The sequence below is a fragment of the Gavia stellata genome, chromosome 3 (genome assembly GCF_030936135.1).
Source record: "Gavia stellata isolate bGavSte3 chromosome 3, bGavSte3.hap2, whole genome shotgun sequence".
Lineage (NCBI taxonomy): Eukaryota > Metazoa > Chordata > Aves > Gaviiformes > Gaviidae > Gavia > Gavia stellata.
In genome coordinates, this window is record NC_082596.1 from 59,281,653 (window position 1) to 59,301,932 (window position 20,280).

A 20,280-nucleotide genomic window follows, 5' to 3' on the forward strand; every position below is an offset into this window, starting at 1 on the left:
ATTCACATCCGATAAGTTGGATACCTCAGCTGCCAACGTTACAATGCCAGCAATGAAAGCTACACGGTCTTATAGACTCTTTACATCTTTCAAGTGATAGTAAAAATCATGTAGGACAAATTAGCTGGCCTGTGCTTTTCCTCATTTTCAGCGTATGTCCTCAATTACACTATACAGACGTATAAATCACATTGCAAAGGCATAGTTGAAGCCATCTTCAGGATCTTTGGTGATGATGTAGGAAACCAATACTTCAGTGTAAAAAGATTCAATATATTAACCGGACTTCAGGCTGACTTTCCAGGTAAGTAAGCTGACAGTGGAATCAGTAAAGCACAATGCAGAAGAAAGCTGTTCTTCCTATTTGTCCGGTCCTAAGGGAGGAGTTTATAAGACCTGTTCTACACTGCCAGGATCTTAACACTGAACAAGTCCTCCTTATTCACCAAAAAGGCCCAGAATGTCCTATTTCCTTGACAAGGGTAGTAGCAATCAGATAGGGATAGCTTCTTTGTCTTAGATGTCTTCCAAGTCAGCACTTTAATAGAAAGCTCCTTCTTGGCTCCTTTTCAGGTATTTTTGCATACCTAATGTACAATTGTTTCCTCATTATGTTGTGTGTGTGTGTTTCTCAGAGCAGACATGCAACTGCAATTCAGATGCCTGAATATCATTGCAAGCAACCTGTCTTGTAATAGAGGCTAAATTTCCATACAGCACATGTAACTGATTCTTTGTTTAACCTCAATGAAGAATATTTCTTTTGAGGCAATGCCCATTTGCCTAGAGATTTCTTTCAAACATTGCAAAAGAGTTCTGTAAGTCTATGACTACTTGCTCAATTCTAGGAATTTTGCTTGAAGACAATCACAGAGAAGGTAAAGTTTGTTGTCTCTGCCTCTTCACGTACTATATTTTAATCCCTGAATTAATGTGTAATAAAACCTAATAATTTTGATTTTTCTTAAAGGTAGAAATGCAGTGTCTGGTTGTATAATTAGGCTGTGGTATTAAAGCATTGTAATACATATTCTAGACTTGTATTAAGGTGTTTTCTAAGTACAGTGCTGTAATGCTTTAAGTATTCCAAATTATTTTACTATAATCCCTCTTCTACATAGGCTGAACTCTGAGGGCATTAGCTTCCTATTCATTGTAAGAATTAACTTCATTGCCCAGTGGGCTTGCAATCAGCATATATGCCAAAAATAATAAATGAAATAGTACCTAGACAAATCAGTGCTGTCAAAGTCTACAGGAACACTGGAAAAATCAAATATGGAAAGTACTTGCATGGGGTCTGGCTGTAATGGAGTTCATAGCAGCCTGTATGGTGCTGTGGTTTGTATTTTGTGGCTAAAACAGTGCTGATAACACACCAGTGTTTTGGCTTCTGCTGAGCAATGCTTGCACAGCGTCAAGGCTGTCTGTCCAAATGCCTGCCAATGCAAAGCAGTGAATGAATTCTTCTTTTTGCTTTGCTTGTGTGCAACATTTTTGCTTTCCATATTAAACTGTGATTATCTTGATCCACAAGTCTTTTCCCTTTCCTTATATTTTCTCCCGATCCCACAGCAGAGGGGAGTGTGAGCGGCAGGGTGGGTGTTTGGTTGCTGGCTGGGGTCAACACACCACAGTACAACAAAGCTGAATTTTAAAAGATTACTCATTTTAGGAATTATGTTTTAAGGCACCTTAATGGAAATAATATAAAAACGTCGGATTTTTTAAACATGACCTGTTCAGCAGGCCTTGAAAATCAGGTCCCTCACAGCTGGGCATGCAAAGTCTCTCTTAAAATATCCTGCATGTAACAATGAGTATATAAAGCCACTCTCATTAGCTGCTACAATTATTTGTGTGCACTGATATCTGAACATCATTGAGTACCACATAACAAAAAAACATGGCAGTAAGACGACCAAGTTTAGGGGTCTATGATCCTCTTCCTCCTGATGGCAAAATAATAAGTTACAGGGCTATAGGAAAGATTATTACTGGTGGCTACCTTTGTGTTATGTATTTGTGCTCCATCTACTGAGTAGCAATACAATGTGATCTTTCACAACTTCTGCAGTCCTGTCTTCTCTCAAGTACATGTAATCATTACAGTGGTGCACTTCATCACAAATACACAGCATAATTTTTTGCCTCCTTGAGACCCGATTAAACCCTTGTGTTGAATATATTGAAGATTCTGTTTATCACTGCATTGGTTTAAGTTTCAAAATTTAGTGACTGCACAATTAGTGTAACCAAGCGCCAGAGCTGGAGTGCAGCATGATTATGACTTGTTTTTGTGCAGGCAATTAACAGTAGATGGGGAAGGTGGTAATTACTGTGGCTGGTTGCAATGCTTTACCTAGTTGCTTGCCTTTGCTAAGTTGGATCAGTGCAGGGGGTCTTTACAGAAGAACCTAGACGTCTTTTGGCAATTTGGCAATGTGAGTTCAGTGCTAGCTTCAGTGGAGTAGGCAGTTTTGTAGCAAATTTGTCCTCAATACCACTTTACTCATTGCTCTTTCAACTTCAGCAATAGAAGTGCAATATTTAGTATTCTTTATTCACTGCTGACTTTGTGAGAAGCAGTTTTTTGGCCAGGCTGGGATCACTTTTTATTTATTTTTGTATTTATTATATGTCCAGAAAGGAAAAAAAGCAACTAAGAGAAAAAAGAAGCAGATACTATTTTTTCTTTCACATTTATATATTCATGAGAAAACACTGTGCAGAAAATCATTGAATTGTATAATCTAAAAAGGACATGACTAAGGAAATCTGTATTACCTCTGCAACATCAGTAAACCAACATATCATTGAAAAGACTATCTGATTTTACACTTCCACACTGCAATCATGGCAGCCACATGTACTCAAGGATCTCAAACCCTAAATCATCAATATGGTTTTGAGTAACTTTCCACAACAAACGACCAAGGCGATTTCCAGTAACTTCTGTAGGTAAAATACTGCTGTAGTGACCTTTAATAATACCAAAGGAACGGGGAGAGGCAAAGGGGTGAATTTCTGGACAAGACTTTGGTCACACCTGAAAGTCACACCAGCCTGTTCAGTGAAACATTCAGCTCCCATCTGTTTGAATCTGTTCCTTGAAACTTTCACAGTTTCCTAATCTGTGGTCAAAATGCCCTTGAAGAGAAAAAGGCATATTAGAAAACAAATGGTTTTCAACTACTTATGGCCAAATTTACCATTATGTGCTTTAAAGATTGGGTAGAGTGCTCCTGTGAAAAGCTGGAGGCTAGAATTTTCATTAAAGCCATGCCCTATTGATATTCTGAGAGCTCCCAATGCTTTCTCTGACAGTTGAACTAGACATGCTATTAAGTCATAATTTAAGGTAAATGTATTCAGAAGTATGTCCATCTTACATTGCTCATCAAAGTTTCCCTGAAAGTCTTCTAATTTTTTTTACTTGATTTTAATAGTAAAGTCCCCATGTGACTTTTATGGCTTTAAAAGAAAAAACTTACTTTAATCTTAAATATGATAGATAAACATGATAGTTTATCTCCTGACTGAAAGCAAAGGGCAGAGTTTCATCTAATGGGAAGCTTGGAAGCTGCAAAATACTATTAGTTTATTGATCTTATTACTAAGAAAAAAGCACACTTGTCTTATGGATCAAGCAGAGGGCACTGGCTTACCAAATGCTATTTGAAAAAGAAATGATTCATAAAGTAACTTTTTCATTTGCACCAATGAAGGAAAACTGGGCATAGAGGAATGTGTTTACATGGCTTCTTTTAACTCCTCACCCCTGCCCGAATAGTGGTCATGGTGGTGTTGGGTTGATGGTTGGACCTGATGATCTTACAGGCCTTTTCCAACCTTAATGATTCTGTGATTCTGTGCGATTCTGTGATTGATTCTGTGATACATCAGGCTGAATTTGAGCCCCATAAGTATAGCCTTGAGCAATGTGTTCAAAGAGATGCCTACCACTTATTGAACAGCTTTGGGGCCCAAGCCCTCACTCAGGGCAGTGGTGCCTCCATCACAGGCCCCCTCGGAGGCAGGGGCTTCAACCCCAAGACTCCCACTTCCCAAGGAAGACGACTTGCTCGTCTGACTACAGGACTGCTGTCAGAGGCAATCTTTTGCTGAAGCTACACCAAAGTGAGCTCTCTGGAGCTGAAAAAGGATCGAAGAAGAGGAAGCCATGATCTCTGAATAGTAGCTTGTCAATAGGACCCTCCTCCGAGAAAGGAGAAGCTGGTATTTTTGACCTTGTTCCCTGGACAAAGTGTTCTATCGTCACTGGATTAGAAACAGCGACAAACCTCAGCGCACTCAACTCTTCTTCCTCTCAAATGTGTATGTGGCCTTTCAGGCAGCTAAAGGCTGTGATCGGGCCTGGTGGGTCAGGAGAGGAGGAATAGGCAGGTATCATTACCATGCTTCTGCTGAGGGAGGCTGCCTCGTTCCCTTCATCATGGCTCCCTCAGCGAAGAACGTTTTTCCTGAGCTAGCTTACCCCCTTGTTAATTGTGCTGTGCTTCAGTAAATACAAAACCCGTTTGTTATGCATCCGTATTCCTGTTAACAGATTTAGTTTGTCAGCAGACACACATCAACAAGTAAGGTCAGTAGTATTTATTTTATTTGTATGAGAAAAACATTTAAGCTAGCAGAACAGTTTTGGTTTCTAGGTTGGGGCACAGATTTCCTTTGGCAGCTCTGCTGGCTTCAAGTGTTTCTGTCTCCCTTTGGCTGCTTTTTCCTCCCACTTCTGTTGCATAGATCTATATGTAGATATATAGACCAGAGACCAAATTTAGCAGAAAAATAAACATCCTTTTAAGAGGCTACTTTTTTTTAACTCAGAACCGTTCCCTGCTCCTGTTTGCCATATGGCTTCCAAGTGTTCCTGCTGGCATGGCCAATGTGGAGGCCAGGCTGGGAAGTCAGGGCCACAGCTGTGGAAATACATGGATTTCCACTCACGCCATACTGTGTGAATGCTTCTTTCATGGTTTCAATTTCCAGTGTTTATTTGCAAATGATAATTTTCAGATCCTTCAGATAACTTTAGTTATGGCAAAGAAATAGGAAAGATGCAAACCCTTCCCCCAAACCAAATGAAAAACCAAAATCCCAAACCCAAAGGCCCCAGTATATTTTCATAACTCTAGGCTGGAAACTATATAGGGCAAGGTTTTCTAAAATGTGTGACTGGAGTTAGCCTTTAAGTCAATACTTAAGGACCCAAACATATGTCCTGAATTTCAAAAGTAATGATCATTCTGCTGTTGATGAAAATCTATTCTGGAATGTATTTTGGAAAAAAAACAATTTAATGATTGCATAGGACAACCTCAAGAAATACAAATAATCCAGGGTTAAGAATAAAATAAAAAATGGGCTGAAAGAATAGGAAGAAAAATTTTTAGACAGGGCTAAAGTATTAAGATCCAATGTTTTTTGGTTTTATTCACTTTGTAGTGGACACATGGAAAAAACCTTATTATTACAATTGCAAGTAGTTAGCACGTTAGCCTGCAATATTAAAATTGGCAAAGATCTCAACTGTAAGGGATGTAGGACCTGTGGTTTGACATGGCAGTAAAGTTAATGTTCTGATCCTCTGTTAGATATGTGGCTGTGATGTAAAGCTCTAATGCAATACAGACTCATTCAGCTGGCTCAAATATCTTTAGACAATTTTGATGGGTTAACTTGATACTGGCATACTTTATGGCAGTGCTTGACTTGCCTGTCCACCCCGCTCTAACTCTGCGTCCGGTCAGGCATTGGTCATCCCATTGCAGGGAATAAGCTCTATATTGTGTGCTAAATCCAGCACAAACCTTTAGGATAAAAATATCACTTCCAATGAATCATGTGTCCTGAACTTTTTCTCACTGCATCCCCTAACTCATAGGAGCATGTCTTCGTAAGAAATTCCCATGGCCTTCCTGTTACTCTCTGGCATATAAGCTCGCTATGTTAATCTCAATGTAAGAAGAAGACATTAAAAAGAAGCATCTAGTTACTGACAAATTTACTGTCTTTTAGGAAGACTCTAATAAAAATGAAGAGGTGGAAATTTCATTAGTTGATTAAATTATCTCTCTTATAATATAATTTTTATAATAATATTAAAATTTCATTTGCCTTTGTATTTTAATGAATTATTGTATTATTTATAACTGAGAAGCACTGCAATTTTTTCCTAGGCTGCTAGTTTAGTCTGCTGAGAATAGACTTCTATACATCTGAAAAAGAAAACCATGTCTTACTTTAAGTTCCATTTTCTCATTATTATTGTCACCACATTAGTAGCAGTTAATTTTAACTCTCAGCACCAAAACCAGTACTTGGTTGCAAACCTCAAATTAACTGAACATTCTCGACAAGATAATCAATTTTCTCTAGTTTGCTTTCTCACTATATATTAAGACAAAACTCCAACTGTCCTACAGCTAAGGCTGAAATCAGGCTGTATTGGGAAGTGTACATTGCGTTTCCTGGTTTTCCGAAGCGATGGTATCATTGAACTTGATAATGTTGGTAACGCAGGTCAATATTAATTCTGTTACTAAAATTGAGATGTATGCTAACCAAGTGCATTTCTTTCTCACTGCTGGAAATTAGGGTCCTTTTGTTTCATCCTATTCTTTGAATAAGTGCCTGTGAACTTGCTCTGCCTGCAAATTTTTTCTCTGAAAAAACGTCAGGAGACTTGCAATTTCTCTTTGTCCTGATTCTTCTAATTGGTCTGAAATTTTGGATCAACTTGTTTGTCCCCTTCTCTTGAATAAAAAATATTTGCATATATATAAGCTGACTACACTGCTACTACTTTCCCTGAAGCTGAAGTTAATTCTTTGCTACTCCTTTGCATGTTTGTAAGTAGGTGTTCAGACCTTAGTTGTTCCCTGCTGGCTTTCAGGGAATTTTTCATATGAGCTAATCTTTGACAGATCAGGACGTATCAACAAAAATATACTTGGTTTTGTGAATCAGAGCCATGTTCTGTAGCTGTGTGACATTACTGACATTAATGGAGTTATACTAACGAGTGCAATCCTTGCTGTTTAAACTTCTGTAACAACATTGGTGGTGGGTCTATGTGTCCATTAGAGAGTACAAGAAGTACAAGTATAGTCACTAGAACTAAAGGGCCATAGTGTTTTTGTGGCATCAAACTCCTGCTCTATCAATGTGTCTTATACGGACACGTGGAACAGGAACTCCTATGATGGTGGTGTTCTGCTGTAAGGTCTACAGAGCTGCATCTTCTCTAGGTCCCCAGTGATTTTCTTGAAAAGCGCTCAAGCTTTATGCCTGTCAGCCCTGGAAACCCTAAAGGCTGGCAACTCAAATACAGGTTCACAGGAAAAATTAAGTTTGATTTTTCCTTAAGATTAAGGCTTCAGGATTTTTTCCAGAATCTTGAAGCATCTGTCTTTCATCCACCAAATGGAAGCATTTCAACCCCAGCTTTCAACTAGCCATAGAGTGTGAGATGCATTTTAGGCATTCAGCATCTTTAATAAGCATGAAGGTCACTTTTTCAAAGATGCCTCTTTTCACCACTTTGAAGGCTGTGATGTTTAGCCATCATTGACCTCCATGCTGTAATAATTGAGGAGCTCAGCAAGAGGAAGTAAGAAGGATCATAGATGCCAAGCAATTTTTTCTTTTTATTTATCAGCAATTAGAGATGGCATGAAGAAATGTAATTCAATTGAGAAACCATGACATAGTCCAGCTTAGCTCTTGCAGAAATTGATTTCCCAATTGATCCAATAGCAACTGATTTCTTGGAGACACAATTCTGCCATCCTTTTTTAGCCTGAATGATTAACCCATGCACTGGGCTTTCTGGGTTATTTTCATTAGAAGCAGAGCTTGCTCTAAAGCTGCCCTCTCTCTGAAATTATACTGGGTTTCTTCGGTTGTTTGTTTGGGGAAAAAAAAAGAAAAGAAAGTAAGGGGTTTTTTTGATCCATGTTTCAAAATCTGCCAAAAAGAAATTATTTTCTGGTCTGCTTTTATAACCAGGCACTTTGTAAGCCCAGGAAAGCCAGAAAACTGCCGCTAATAGGCAGTTTCACCGAACCAGTATGACAAGAATTTTCTCAGGTTCTGCTTCACTCCATACTGGCTTAGACACTATATACAGCGGGGCACACGGTGCCTGCTTTTGTGAGGGATTGATCACGCTTGAAGGTTTAAATGCTATGAATTTGAGGGGCTCATGAGAGTCGCTTGATTTTTGTATGTCAGTGAACAGCTTGCCATCGAGGACAATGCTTCAGTGTAAACTGATTCAGGTTCTCGCTAGTACAGCTGAATGCACTGGTTACTTCAGTATGGAAGACAATATTATGTGCTCAGACACAATACTGGACTTCTTTCCTTTCTGCAGATTTATTTGTTTCTGATTAACATAGTTTGCCTTTTAAATTTTTACATCTTTGGTTTCAGCCATAGCAAAACTCCACATTTTCACTCCTTAGCAGGTGAATGCTAGAAGAGAAATAATTCCTACTCCTGAAGTAATGTTGTTTGTTTGTTTTTTTCTTTCAGGATACAGTGATTAAAAAAATATCCTAACATTAAAAAAATACACAGTATATTGCAAGTCTGTGTTGTAGGAAAGCTCAGAAAAAGTGGTGTGGTAAGGGCTTGACAAAAAAATTCAGTTCTGAGCTAAATGGTTGTTATTTAATTCTCATTTCTGGTGCATTTAGACACCTCATTAAATAGGAAGTAACTGCATTTTTTACCAACCTGAACAGGGAGTGAGGAAAGAACCTGTATATCAGTACAGAGATGTTAGAAATAGTACTGAAAACTACTTCTAAAGAGAGAAATGTTGATATTACTGTCATACCATTCTTGAAAATTGCCTGGGTAGCATGTATATTTACGTTTAGTCATCATATGTATTGAATCAGAGACATTTGCACTTGCCTAGATAGGAACTGCATGCACACATTGTTGCATCTGCAATTTTGTGTGTGTAGCAATGTCTCTTTGTGGGTATAGTGAATTCATGATTATTTTCACTGTACATCTTCTCAAGGTTGTCCTTCATCTTATTGGCATCCCCGTGTTGGGCTAAAATGCCAGCACCTGACTACAGAGACAGCACAGGACAGAGAGACACTGAGCTGTCAGGTCTCTCTGCTCAAACCACACAGTCAGCCCAGGATGGGGAGCGCAGTGCTCCCAGGGGAGGATTCACGCTGTGCTCCCGTGTTCGTCTGGCAGGAGGGAAGAAGGAAGTGAGCAGCTGTTCAGCAGATGTCTTTAGACCAGAAGTTTATAAAAACCAAGTAATCAGAATTTCTTCACTCTTTCTGAGGAATAGGTGGCTTTTTATACTCAGATGGACATGCAGGAAACTCCCAGGAAAGGATGACATAAGTGCAGTGCATTGAGTGTAGAAGGTTTGCAGTTTGCTAGTGGTCTGTAATCTTTTGGTTTTTATCTGTTAATATAAACATAATGATGTGCTCAGACACTCTGTGCAGTGCCTGTTTGTACATGAATTTGTTCACATTTGTTTCATGAGGAAGATGGAAACTCTAAACCAGGGAGCTCACAACTTTGATGAAATTTAAAGGAAAGATGGAGTTAAGCTGCAAGAGAAGCCTGAGCTGAACCATGGGGGTAGACAGTAGAAAGGTAAAGCCTCAATTTCAGAATGGGTCTGTATCTTGGGAATGTGTGAAACTACTCTAGGGCCTGTGTTTCTGAGCAGGCTGGGGAGGTTTAAGATTCAGTGTCAGGCCATGTGCTAGTAAGGCAGGTGAGAGAGGAATAGTGGATGTGTGGCTGGCCTGTTCAAACCGGTCCTTTAAAAGGCCTTTGTCATCAAAAGGAGACCTCTTTTTCTTGAGCCAAGGGAAATAGTTGGTAGGCTGTCATCACAGGGCAGGCCAGTTAAAATCAGAGAGGACTTCTGTAAAACAAGCCCCGCGTTGGTCCCAGCTGAAACAAAACGAGTCTTAGGCTGGGCTACTACTTCTTAGACCCCCTCAAGAAGAGTGCAAAGAAAGTCAGCTGGTTCTTGCTGGGAAAAGAATGATCTGCTTGTGAATATTAGTTGGTAAATGGGTGACTGAAAGGGCCACCTGCCAGCTAATGTGTACCTAGCACTGGTGTTATGAACCTGGCTGGAAAAATGGGGAATTCTGAATGTGAAGGCTGGGTATTACATGTCAGCACTCACTGAATTGCCTGCGGTCACCCTAAAAAAGTTAAAATGCTCAAACATCAAAGTCCCACTGAGAAGCTGAATTATACAACAAATTAGCAGCATTTTATATATTTAAAAAAAATTATTCTCATGCACAAGCATTTTATGAAACAAATGAATAATGTGCTCTTAATGTTTGCCTTTGTCATACTGCAAGATAAGCTTGCAGAAATGAAGCATGGATTGTCTTATAATATGTAATTAAAGTAGCATTTTTAATCACTTATTTTAGATCATTATACTAATGGATAAAGACATATTAAATCTTCTCTGGGGTCTAGCAAGAAATACTTTCCTTTCTCTTGTAGAAAGTAGTACCCAATAAGAACCTGCTAAGTGGGGTTGTTTTTTTTTTTTTTCTTCCCAGTCTGTTTGTCCATTATTGAGTTATCCCTCCTGTCTGTCAGAAAGTTTCTACCGTCTTTCACTGGTCATCTGTGTTTTTCTGAGTCTGTAGCTGGCATGTCTGTATGATTCACCAGGTCTGTACCGCTGACTGGTGCTCTAACAAAATGTTAGGGGATGATTCATTACTGGAATTGGCTCCCATTAGAAGGCACATAAAAATGATGGTTACTAAACCTCTTATTACCCTTTTACAGTTTAGGGGGCTAGTCATGACATCGTCTGATTTAGATTATTAGGCTATGTCTTTCTAAAATGCCTTTTATACTATCCTGCATCTTTCACAGCTTTCTAGTCCGATGTGAGAAGCACCACTGATAGGTACAAACTGAAAATGGCCAGAGATTATCTCAAACCGTTCTGAAGCACTGAGATGAAAGGGGTGATGGTTAGAAGTGTTAGTGCAGTCATACTAAAGATGGCTGATCCCACCCTTTGACAGGGCACAGTTTATGTGGTATTTTGATGTCTTTTTTCAGTCTTGCTTTTCTGTGATTCTTCCTGCAAAAAACATTCAAGTGTTGATTTGAAGATTAGGGCCACGATGTAAAAGAATATATTCACTATACCACTGCTTACTGCAAAGCCTAACTTTTAGCTTTTCAACCATCCCCTGGACAGGGGAGGGGGCTGAACTACAAAGGGTCCAGCACCGCTTCATCCAGCTTTTTTATTTAAGGACAGGGAGTATTGATGCCTTTTATTTTTGATCTTGATTAATTGCCTGTCTTTATTAAATGCTAACTGGATGGTAATGTTGGAGGGGTAATAGTGGGGACCTTGATGGGGCTCAGCCAAAGCTACTCAGCACAGAGGTCAAGAGAAAAAGTTTTCTCAGGCTGAGAAGTGAGAGAACATTTGGTACGTGATTCAAATGCAGAGAAGGCCGTGATCTTCACTTTTGGTGACCTGTGGATTATCTCTTAGACCAGTCTGAGAGGATCCTCTGTGGCGCTGAAATACTATGCTAATGACAGCATAGGCAAGGAGCAGACAGAAGAGAGATTTCATAAATAGGCCAAGAGCACCAATCCAAAGCTACATTATGAAGGACAAATAAAGATAGCTACAGAAGGACACTGGATTTATACTAGTGTCAGTAAAACTGTTCTCTGAACCTGTTAAGATTAGCACAGATTAATACCAGAATGCATCTGAGTGTAATAAGCTCTTCTTACAGAAACTTCTTTGGGGGCACGTTGTACCATTGGCCTCATTTATGAATTCATTGATAAAATCAGTATCTTGCTGTCATGAAGGAATTCCCTGCTGTTTTTGACTTGATGTAACTTGGCCTATGGGTTAGGGTAGTCATGGCCTCTCCTGTCCCAGTGGACGTGCTGGGCGAAGCGGAGCTTTGGTGTGATTGCTGGTGGTGCTGGTGGCAGGCAGGGGCTGGGTATTCCTGTCAGTGACGCTGCCACAGCTCCCACTCTGGTCACTGATGAAGCCTGCAAGGCAGCTATGCGGCTGGAGTGGCTTTCTGCTCTCTCACCGCTTCACAATGGGACCGAAACAGGCCCTGATGTCTCTTTCCCTGTTGGCATCATGTTTTACTTCTTTCTTATGTTCACTGATGTCCTTCTGGCGCACTTTTGATCTTCTTGCCTGGGGCCCAAAGCACACTCTTGAGTTCAGTGGAATAGGGACTTTAAGAAATTAGCATTTTCCTTACGCCAGGTAAGACGTTACATGAACAAAACACCTTTTCCTGAAGATGTATTTTAGCATCCCTTTCAGCTATATGAAGACCATGGACCTCAGGAACATGCCCAAGGGTTCCAGATCCAGGCTCCTTGGTGTATGACCCAGCTGTGTTTGTTTCTATGCTGCAGGGAGACCTGTGCACCCACACCCCAAGCCCTGAGTCCAACTTCCCTTCCCCTTTCCATCTGTGGAAAGTAAATGCTGGTTTGGGGACAGGACAGAGGCTTCAGTGTGTTCCTCAGGGTGCCCGCTCTGCGTGCACTCAAGGGATCAGGTCTTGTGCTGTGTCGGTACAGCCCAATAGCTAAATATCACCACAGGCTTTGTGATGCATGGAGCACTGTTTGCCCTCATGGGCAGTCCAGACATGATCTTTGTGGCCTTGGAAAACACTGAGCACCAACCTGTTTGTAGAGACAGAGAATTTCTTTAACTGAACAAACAAGGGAGCCGAACACCAAGATCATGAACATCTGAAAGTCCAGCCTATTCAGTCCGGCGTCCTCCAGCTGGAAGGTGAAGCCACTCTTGGATTTTTCCTGAGTCAATCCAAAGATCTGGTCCCGTGTCCCTTTACTTAGAATTCTTGTCATGCTTCTGCATGCCTCCGCACACTGCTAATTGCATGCCCCTTCAGCTACATGCTTCTCAAACTATTATGCTTATAGCTTCTTGCAGCAGCAATATAATGATAAAACTCCCTTTTTTCTGAAAAAAATAAAGTATTTTTTTAATTTCATCCTCTAACATGAACAAACTACATCTATATCACTACCCCAGTCTCCAGGCAGGTAATTTTTCTGCAGGTTTTCTAAGTAAGGGATTTTCTTTGTCTAGCATGGATACATGTACCAGGGTTTATGCCTGCAGTGTCTGGCTTGTGGAAGAAGAATCCGAAGGCTGATTTGTAATTTATATGTGAGAGACCTGGCATTGCTCTAAGGAATAACAGCCAAACCATCCAGTCTGATATGTGATTTATTTCTTGTAATCAGCTGGTCTACTGAGTCCTACTAGGTACAGTGAGAACTTTTGTAAAGGCAGCTAAGCTGGGCTGCAAAGAAGTTTATTAAACTCAACAAAGAGAGGAATTTGTAAATGGGAAGATGAACAGAATTTAAAGAGAAAGTGTAATAAACAAAAAAATAGGATACTGGAAGAGAAATAATTGGAAGTGGAAAGAGCACAGCATCTGCACAATTTTTGGTAGATATAGGAACAGTGAAAGAAGTAAAATTTTACTTTTACATATATGATTTCCAGGGTCTACAGTGGGAAAATCAGAAACTATGCAAAAGATAACCAAAGATAGCTAAGATAAGATAAGTAAAGATAACCTAGGAGAACTAAAACATACTGTACATTAAAGAACAGAAAGAGAGCTGCAGATGGGAATCCTCTATTCTTTTCTTTTGAGCTTAGCAAAGAACTATGAGTTCCGATTTGGCACACAGACTGGTTGGATACAGCAGGGAGTGTTGCTGTTCACTAGCTGGCATTATCTGCTCAGATCTAACAGCTGCACTTGAGCACAGTTTGCTACCTCTATTTTGCGATAATCTAAATTCTCTTTCCTGTAGCAGGGAGAAGGGGCATGCAAAGTTCATCTCCAGACTATACCTGCATAATGCTAGAGGTGCCATTTTGCTCAAATGAATAAAAATGCTTTTCACTCTCTCCTTTGGTGCAGGGACTGTTTGTACATAAGAACAGTTAATACCATGGCCCAGGTCTTCCAGTGTCCCTAGAGTGAAGCTAGCAGTAACAATAGAGGAAGATTCTGTGGAATGTAATAACCAGAAATACAGATTTAGCTGCATTATAAAAATAAACTCTATCTGAATACTGAAAACACAAAAATGGCACAGGATACAGTAATAAAATTTGTGTTTGCTGGTGGCGATTCTTTAAGAAAAACGCTATGGGTTAAAAATGCACGTTTGAAGCTGTTACACTCTACAAAATGTCCCCAAACCCTTAATTTGTGGAAAGGTGGTGATTTGGAGAAGCAGAGACTTTGAAGCTAACTTCAAATCCTGTGTCGTATCTGACCTGCTGGTTAGCGGATAACATAAAGGGCATTTGGTAGTGTCAGGAAGGTGTGTGCTTTGCATTCCTCAGTCTGCATGCACAAGCATAGAGACCATCCGCTAAAGAAAAGACTCTCACTGATTTTGCCACCTTTTGGGTGAGGCCCAGAATGAGCATGGACTGCCTGACTGTTAGATCCACAGAGAGACTTCAGCTATTGCAATACCAAGCACTGAGTTTCCCAGCTCTTAGACCCTGTGAAACCTGGGGGAATTCACATCCATCTTGGGAAGCCCTAGCTCCCGGCACGATGCGTTGTGTACTCCTTCCACGTCTGCGTCGAAACCTCTATTCTAGCAAGGGGACCAGAACACAACCATTTATTTGTTCTATTTTTTCACACAAATTGCTTGCTTTATATCTTGTTAGTGGTGTGATGGGCTTGAATGTAGGTCCTCTGAGTTTTGTAACAGCGTGGTTCTTATTCTTGAAAACTTGTAACTGTGAATATAAGACAAATGCTTATAACAGTAATAAGCCTCCCACTTCAATAACAGTCTTCTGCTCTCACCTCTTTTGCAGTACTATTGCAGTATGAACTTATTGTCAGTGAGTACTAGCAACAGCAGAGAAAACAAAAAAGAAACGTTTTTGGAAAGGAGCATGCCCAGTGCATTTCCCCCTTTAATATATAAAAATGCTCATCATGAATTTTAGATCAGAATCACTGTTCACTTAGAAAGACAAGAGAAGACCACTAGATGGTGGTAAAAACCCAAGCCTTTGCTAACAAAATCTGTGAAGAGAAGTTCAGAGGGGCAAAGAAGGAGAGGAGGAGCCACAGTTTGAGTACTGAAGTCATTATTGCTTGGAGTCTATAAAAAGGCGGTTGCACAGTAAGTAATTTATACGTGGTCAGCCTTGACTCTATGGATTTACTCATTCCTTTTCCTTTCTTTTTGTCATCCATTCCCACCAAGGAGTCCCCAGCCCCAGATGCCGGGTGAGGAGGGGGGGCTGAAACTTCTGCTCTCTGAGGGAAAGGTTGCAGGCGATGAAGAGGAAGAGCAGCTGAAGCACCAGCTCTGGTAAATAGGTACAGTTAATTCTTGATTGCAAACAAAAGGTTACTTTTAATACCTGAAAATTATTTAGCTTGATATGCTTTGAATTTTATTTGCAACAAGTCACTGACAATCAGCTTTAAGTGTTCCCCTTATTAAGAATCTGATGGTTTACAACTTGCGCTGAATATTGTCGTTACCAAAAGAGCATTGAATAAAACACTCACTATCTGGAATAGAAAACTTGTTTCTATGACAGAACTCCACCCATACCAATTCTGTAACCTTAGTGTATCCTGAAATGTATGAATTTGCCTTCGTTAGCTGTTTAATACTATGCTCTTAAGTGAGCATGTTAGTATTGCACAGATAAGCTGTTTATAGCACAGTTCATGTGAACTTAAGAAGTACAAAGGTCAGGAAAGCATGTAAATCTTTTCCTGAAAATGTTAAATTCTTAATTGTGGCAATAATTCAAACTTCTATATATTGTATTCAAGTGAGCAGGTTCTGCCAAACCTAATACTATATTCTCCTCCATTTCTGGGGTCTGAGAATTGAGACTTTGAAAACTCTTTGTTGTTTGATGTTCAAAAGAATTTCCAGGACATTGTGCTCACTTCTGGGGGACCAAATAGAATAAACAAAATTATGAATGAAGAGTGCATGAATCTCTTCTTTAGTTTGTGGTTTTAATTTCCCCGTAAGGATGGGTAGAAAAACTCTGAGCCAATCGGAGGTTAATTTAGAATCAGTGGAGGAATATGGTGTTAAAGAGGCAAGATGTGTAGAAGCCAAATTAAACAGAAATGGGTGATATTTGTTTTTGTCAACGTCTGCCTGTTCTCGTCATGCTATATTTTTTTTGGCAGGGTCTTTTGCCGTTTGGAAAATGCATTTACCGCACTCCTTGGCAAGTCCCTCAGAAAGAACAGAACGTGTTTGCTTCCAGAGATGAACACGTCCTCTCAACCATATGTTTCTGAACTAAATCTGAGTGTGTTTGGCAGCAACTTTACTGTGCCTACTGTCAAGAGCAAGTCATCGCCATGTGAGCAAGTGGTCATTGCGGCTGAGGTGTTCCTAACTCTGGGCATTGTAAGCCTCCTTGAAAATATCTTAGTTATATGTGCAATAGTTAAGAACAAGAACTTGCATTCACCCATGTATTTTTTTGTTTGTAGTTTAGCAGTGGCTGACATGCTGGTTAGTGTGTCTAATGCTTGGGAGACCATAACGATATACTTAATAAACAATAGACACATAATTATGGAAGATGCTTTTGTCCGTCATATAGACAATGTCTTTGATTCAATGATCTGCATATCTGTGGTAGCTTCCATGTGCAGTTTGCTGGCTATAGCAGTAGACAGGTATATCACTATCTTCTATGCCCTGCGTTATCACAACATCATGACAGTGAGAAGATCAGGGCTTATTATTGCATGCATCTGGACCTTTTGCACGGGCTGTGGCATTATCTTCATTCTTTATTACGAATCAACTTACGTGATCATTTGCCTCATCACTATGTTTTTTACCATGCTGTTCCTCATGGTCTCGCTGTACATCCATATGTTCCTCCTGGCTCGTACTCATGTGAAGAAAATAGCTGCTTTGCCTGGGTACAACTCTGTCCGTCAAAGAACCAGCATGAAAGGAGCCATCACTCTGACTATGCTTCTTGGCATCTTCATTGTTTGCTGGGCTCCTTTCTTTCTTCATCTCATCCTGATGATCTCCTGCCCTCAAAACCTCTACTGTGTTTGCTTCATGTCTCACTTCAACATGTACCTCATTCTCATTATGTGCAACTCAGTGATTGATCCCTTGATCTATGCCTTTCGTAGCCAGGAAATGAGGAAGACCTTCAAAGAGATAATTTGTTGCTATAGCCTGAGAATGGTCTGTGGGTTGTCAAACAAGTATTAAGAAAACAAAGCCAAGCCAGGGAAGAGAATCAAAATGCAACATCTTGCCGCATCTTGTAATTCTGCTGAAATGCCTGTGGAACATCTTTCGCCATTCAGCTGTCATGACTCCTGTGGCAATCAGAAACCATTTTCTAATATGTGATTTTACCTTTCCTTCCCTCCACGCACCTGTCTCACACTGCTGGTAGGAGCTACTCAGTGCATCTGTATTATGGGAAGAAAGAATATTTTGACTCTCATTTACCCTACTGAAGACTGGATCTTATAAGAGGATTATACAAGGAAAGCCTTATTTTTCTTTCTGCCAAATGCAATGAGTGTGACCTGCCATGCAAATGAGCCCATCAGCCTTTCAGTGTGTGTTTCTCTTGATATTCTTTGTCTCTCTAGGTATAGCATGGCTTACTTTGATGCCCAGAATTAACAGGCTTTTTGCTATTTCCTTCTGAAGTCATAAAATCAGAGAAGTAGCTCCAGTTATCAGGGTTCACATACCTCACTCTACAGTTATGACCAATATATATGCACATATCAGCAGTCTTGTATTCCATTCATGACTGTTACTGTCATAAAATATGTATTATGTAAGAGGACAGTGTTGCCATGAGTTTTTCATATCTGACTCTGTGTGTTCTTATTACTGCAGGGTAAGATGTACCATAGGTGGATTTTAAGGCTGAATACAAAGACTGAGATAATTCTAGTTTGTCTGTTTTCTTTATTCACCAGGGCTAGGGAAGTAAAGGGTACATGGCCTCTAGCATCATGTAACATTTTGTGGAGATGGAAAGACTGGGTGAGTGGCTGCCTTTATATAGACATTAGAAAAATATTTCAGCTAGGAGTAGCTTTTGTTACTGAAGGAAGCTGTACTGTAGATTGCATCTTTCAAGCTGAGAGAAACAAAACAAGTTTGATGATCAGAAGGCATAGCAGGCAATGGCAAAGCCGGGATTTCAAAAACTCAGGCACATGTAGCTGTAACAGAGAGTCCTGACTTTTGATCCTCAAACAAACAGTTTTTGTCTTTGTTGAAAGGATTCTAAGGTGAAAACCTTATGCTTTTTGTGTGAGTAATTTGCATCTAGTCATGCTCTGATAAACATGCTGTTCTGCAATAGCTGTGTGATGTGCAAAATATTGGATTTATCACAGATGAAGGAAATGCAACTGTGGCATTGATTTCTTGATGCTAGTGGATGGTCCTTATGTCGCACTGTGATACAAGCTATGAAAATATTTCGAGCAGTGGTACCCTACTGACTAGATATCAGAAAATATCTTGGAAGAATGAATTATTTCTTCTGAAAAGCTGAAAGAATAACCCTTGTTATACTTGGTTTAGGGATGCTCTAAAACTGTTGTTGTCAATAGAAGGACTGTGATTGGTTCGATGGGTCTTAGGACTTCAAGGTGGAAGTCCTGATCAGGTGTTAGGAAAATTTTTTTACCATGAGGGTGGTCAAACGTGGGAACAGGTGCCCAGTGGCTGTGCAATCTCCATCCTTGGAGATACTCACAACTTGACTGAATACAGCCCTGAACAATCTGCTCTAAGTTGAAAGCTGACTCTAACTTTGAAGTTGGCACTGCTTTGAATCATTTGGAATAGATGTCCTCCACAGGTCCCTTCCAACCCAAGTTGTTCTGTGATTCTATGAAAGAGTTTGCATATTATGATAAAATTATCATTTCCCCCCCTCCTAATTTAATCTCTTGTGTAAGAAGAATTGTAAAAGATTCTCCTTCACACATTTGGAAAGATAGTATACTTTGTGTCTTCATTTGCTTTGGACGTCTCTGGCCGGATATGTAGGGTGCATCTTTAGCACCTTACACCTTTTGTCTGCTGCAGCTTAAAACATATACTGCCTCCAGCTCACACATATCTCCCTCTGATATGAATGGGAATGTTATTCTCAGTGGAGACATCTTATTACGCTGACTGTAAATATAATGGTTATATCAGTGCACTGGAATCTTCCTTCAGCTATATCTGAAAATGGGCTTTCAGAGGAATATTTGTGGTCAGTAGTGAGAATCTTGCCTTGTTTCAGTCCACCTCTTAACCCTATCCATAAATGGCACCTAAGAGTGGGCTCTTGCTACTATGAATGTAAATAGCAAAAAGGAGACAGTTCAATTGCATAGTGAAAGGCACCAGCTGGTGTTGTAAATAAATCATTAAATCTTCACTGAGTACTGCAAATAAGACAGTCTTGTACATAATTGTAAATCAACAAAGAGGAAGCCAAAACTGTAATAACTTTGGGTTTTCTTGAAATGTACATTACTTTTTGTTGGAAGTTTATTTGATGTATAAACACAGACATGTGAAGAAGCTATTAAACTGGATTGCTGTAAAACCACTATTATTGGTTATTCATTGTAACATGTCCGCCAACCTTACAGATTATTTACAGAGGGAATATTGCATTACAGGCTTTCACTTCTCGATTTAAACAGATACCTTATTAGAAAGCACATTATGAAAGAGAGTTACAGGCTCATATAATGTATTTACATTCATACCGATGTTCCTCTAGGTGTCAGCATCACGTCCTCATTATAAGCTTTACAGGTGGGAGCTAAGACAGCCTAAGGGGGAAAAGAAAGTATTTTCAAGAACAGGCTAGAACTGTTCCTGCAAAAAAAAGCTGTTTGCACTATAGTAATGCATATGTGTCTCTCTGAGGCCATAACATGTTTTAATCTCTTTCTCCTGATTAGCCACAGAATGAAAGCAACATTTAGCATGCTTTCACTTCTACCAGAGCTTGGAAAACACTAAGTGTTCTGATACACTGGGACAAGCAAGCATTGTGTAAGTATGAAATTTGTTGTCCAAGGACAGTCATGAAAAAATTAGCTGCTAGGCTGCCATTGCACCGTGTCCCCACAG

At 39.9% G+C, this 20,280-nt stretch overlaps 1 protein-coding gene across 1 annotated transcript; it reads left to right on the plus strand.

The window, feature by feature from the left end:
- The first annotated feature begins 16,398 nt into the window (after positions 1-16,398).
- Positions 16,399-17,399, plus strand: MC5R (melanocortin 5 receptor). Its single transcript, XM_009810256.2, has one exon. The coding sequence runs from the start codon at positions 16,399-16,401 to the stop codon at positions 17,374-17,376; it is 978 nt and encodes a 325-aa protein (XP_009808558.1). The 3' UTR covers positions 17,377-17,399.
- Positions 17,400-20,280: the final 2,881 nt, after the last annotated feature.